Source organism: Empidonax traillii, unplaced genomic scaffold, assembly GCF_003031625.1.
Source record: "Empidonax traillii isolate 1590-97213 ecotype Southwest subspecies unplaced genomic scaffold, ASM303162v1 scaffold817:size391546, whole genome shotgun sequence".
Lineage (NCBI taxonomy): Eukaryota > Metazoa > Chordata > Aves > Passeriformes > Tyrannidae > Empidonax > Empidonax traillii.
Window position 1 is genome coordinate 350,426 of NW_020956010.1, and position 2,375 is coordinate 352,800.

Here is a 2,375-nt window from a genome sequence, read left to right on the forward strand (position 1 = left end):
TTTTTTCCCAAATAGTAGAGGATCAGGGAATAAACATGAAGTTTTTAGGTGGCAGGCAGCTGGGGTGCTGCTCCCCAGGGCCACAGGCACCTCCTCGGGGGTACCTGAGCCACCACCACTGCAGGGGTTGTCACTCGTTTTCTGCTTAATGGGGGGGGGGGGAGGGGAAAGAAGGGTCCTAATTACCAACCAAAAGAGTTCCTTATCATCCTGGCATTCCAGGTTCCTTCCTTGGCCCCTTCCATCCCTCTGACTCTCTTGCACCACTCCTGGGTCTTAGGCCGCTCACCCCTAGGCAGTAATTAAAAGGTCTAATTAAAAAACGGGGGATATTTGCCCGGGACACAGAGTCCCCTCACCTGCAGAGAGTTCCCAGTGGGTTCCCAGAGGTTTCCCCAGGTGACATTTTTGTGGAGGCTCCATTCCCAGCCTCTGAGTGCTCTCACTGCAGGGATGCCCATCACGTCTCAGAGCACAAAGCTCGGCTGACGTGCCTTGGATGGACCTTAAATAGCCCAGCACAGGCTCTGGCCAGCACTGCCCACCCCTGGCTCCACCAGATGGGTCAAGATCGAATCCCACTGGCATTTAAAAGCCTTCCAGACCCACATCCCCATCCCAAACCATCGGCGACAAAGAGGTTCTGTCATCATCCCACTGCAGCTACGATGAGCCTGTGGTGAAGGTAATGTCCCTTTTCTTGCCAGCAGGGTTTATTTAGGGCTGGTTTTTCCCAGCATTAAGAATTTCTTTCTCTTCCTTTTTTTTTAATTCTCTTGCTCATATAACTCAAGTGGCTGAACAGATTTTCCTCAAAAGCTGCAAAACAACCAGGGTCTAGTGGAAACAAATATGGTTATGGAGAGTTAGCTCAGAATGGAGCCTGGGAAATTAAAAAAAATTATGGTAAACTGGGGGTTTAGGAGGCTGGTTGTGGTAAGACACACTTAGAGTGAAGCTGGTGGAAGTGCTCAGAGATGGTGGGGGAGTGATGTCTCTGCTCCCAGCGACATCCCAAGAGGGGATGTGGGGGCTGATGTGGCACGCTGGGTGTGGGGACCGTGACCCTCCTCCCCAGCTCTGCCCCAAAGGGAGCCAGGGCTGTGCCAGGGTGGGCAGCCTCTGGCTGGACGTACCAAACCTGGTGGTGACAAAGTTATCACCTCGTGGTAATTAACCTGTGCAGCTCAGAGACTCACCTGGTCTTGTTAATTAATTAACTAATCCATGTAAACCCCCGTCCAAAAGGCTGTTGCAGTGGTGGCAACTTCAGGCACTAAAATATTTTGTATTTTGGGCTGCAAAATACGGCAAGGTGGGATTCCCATCCAGCGATGTCCACACCTTGGGCACAGATCCCTTCCCTGCAGAGTCTCTTCATCTCTAGCAGGATGGAAATGGGATGGTCCCATCCCTTCTGCTCTTTGGAAAGCCTTGGCAGCTCCTCAGGGCACCCAAGTCAAGCCCCAGCTGCTCTTCTCCATCTTGGAATGGGAGATGCTTCTTTAGGCTCGAGTTTGGGATTAGGACACCTCCGTTGGACACTCTCTTGTGCTCCAACCTGGATGTTTCAACACTTCGTGGCTTTTCTTGGAGGGAAAAAAAAAAAAAGGCAAAAAAAAAAAAGCAAGAAAAGGCAGATGATGATCCCACCAAGCCACATGGCTGCAGGGATGGAGACATCCAGAGAACTTCTGGACACCAGCAGACCCACCCAGGTCACAGGTTTTGGCAGCAGCAGTTATTTAACAGTGGTTTCCAGCACCTCTTGACTCCCAAAGGGCAACTGCTGATGGCTGGCAGCTTCTGTTTGGAAGAGAGGGAACCACTGTGGGAATATCTCCACTGCAAAATTGCTGTGTCCCTGAAGGCTCTCTCTGTGTATAAACCTGGCAGCCCAATCTTGGGTGAGGGCACTGGAGCATTTTATCATCACTGAGCACCATGAGGCAGGGCCCAGATGGCTCTTTGGGATCCAGAGGACACCTGACAAAGCCAGTGGCACTTTGTCCCTGGTGGATCAGGTGGCTGGAAGCAGCCAGAGCAGAGGTGGGGGATGTCCCTGTGCCCTTGCAGGTGCCCCCATGAGCTCAGCCCTGCAGATGACAGCGTTTGGGCTCACTCTCCTCTCCACTCTCTTCCTGCTCCTGGCCACGTGCACCGACTGCTGGATGGTCAATGCTGATGACAGCTTGGAGGTGAGCAGAGAAACCACCTGACAGGTGAGCAGAGCAGCCACCACCCTCAAGGTGAGCAGCTGGGAGCTCTCCATGAGGTTGCACCAGGTCCCCACAGGCTTGGGAAGGGAACATGGTGGGACAAACCCACCACTTTCTGCTTGAGATGAAGGGTTAGAGGATTAGAGAGATGCTGGA

The 2,375-nt window shown here is 52.6% G+C and overlaps 1 protein-coding gene across 1 annotated transcript in view; it reads left to right on the forward strand.

Annotated features, from left to right (window-relative positions):
* The first annotated feature begins 2,084 nt into the window (after positions 1 to 2,084).
* LOC114066838 (claudin-16-like) overlaps positions 2,085 to 2,375 on the forward strand; it is a 2,692-nt gene continuing 2,401 nt past the window's right edge. The window contains exon 1 of the mRNA XM_027901862.1: positions 2,085 to 2,198. Within this exon, the coding sequence (XP_027757663.1) occupies positions 2,085 to 2,198 (114 nt within the window). The remainder of the gene's footprint in view (positions 2,199 to 2,375) is intronic.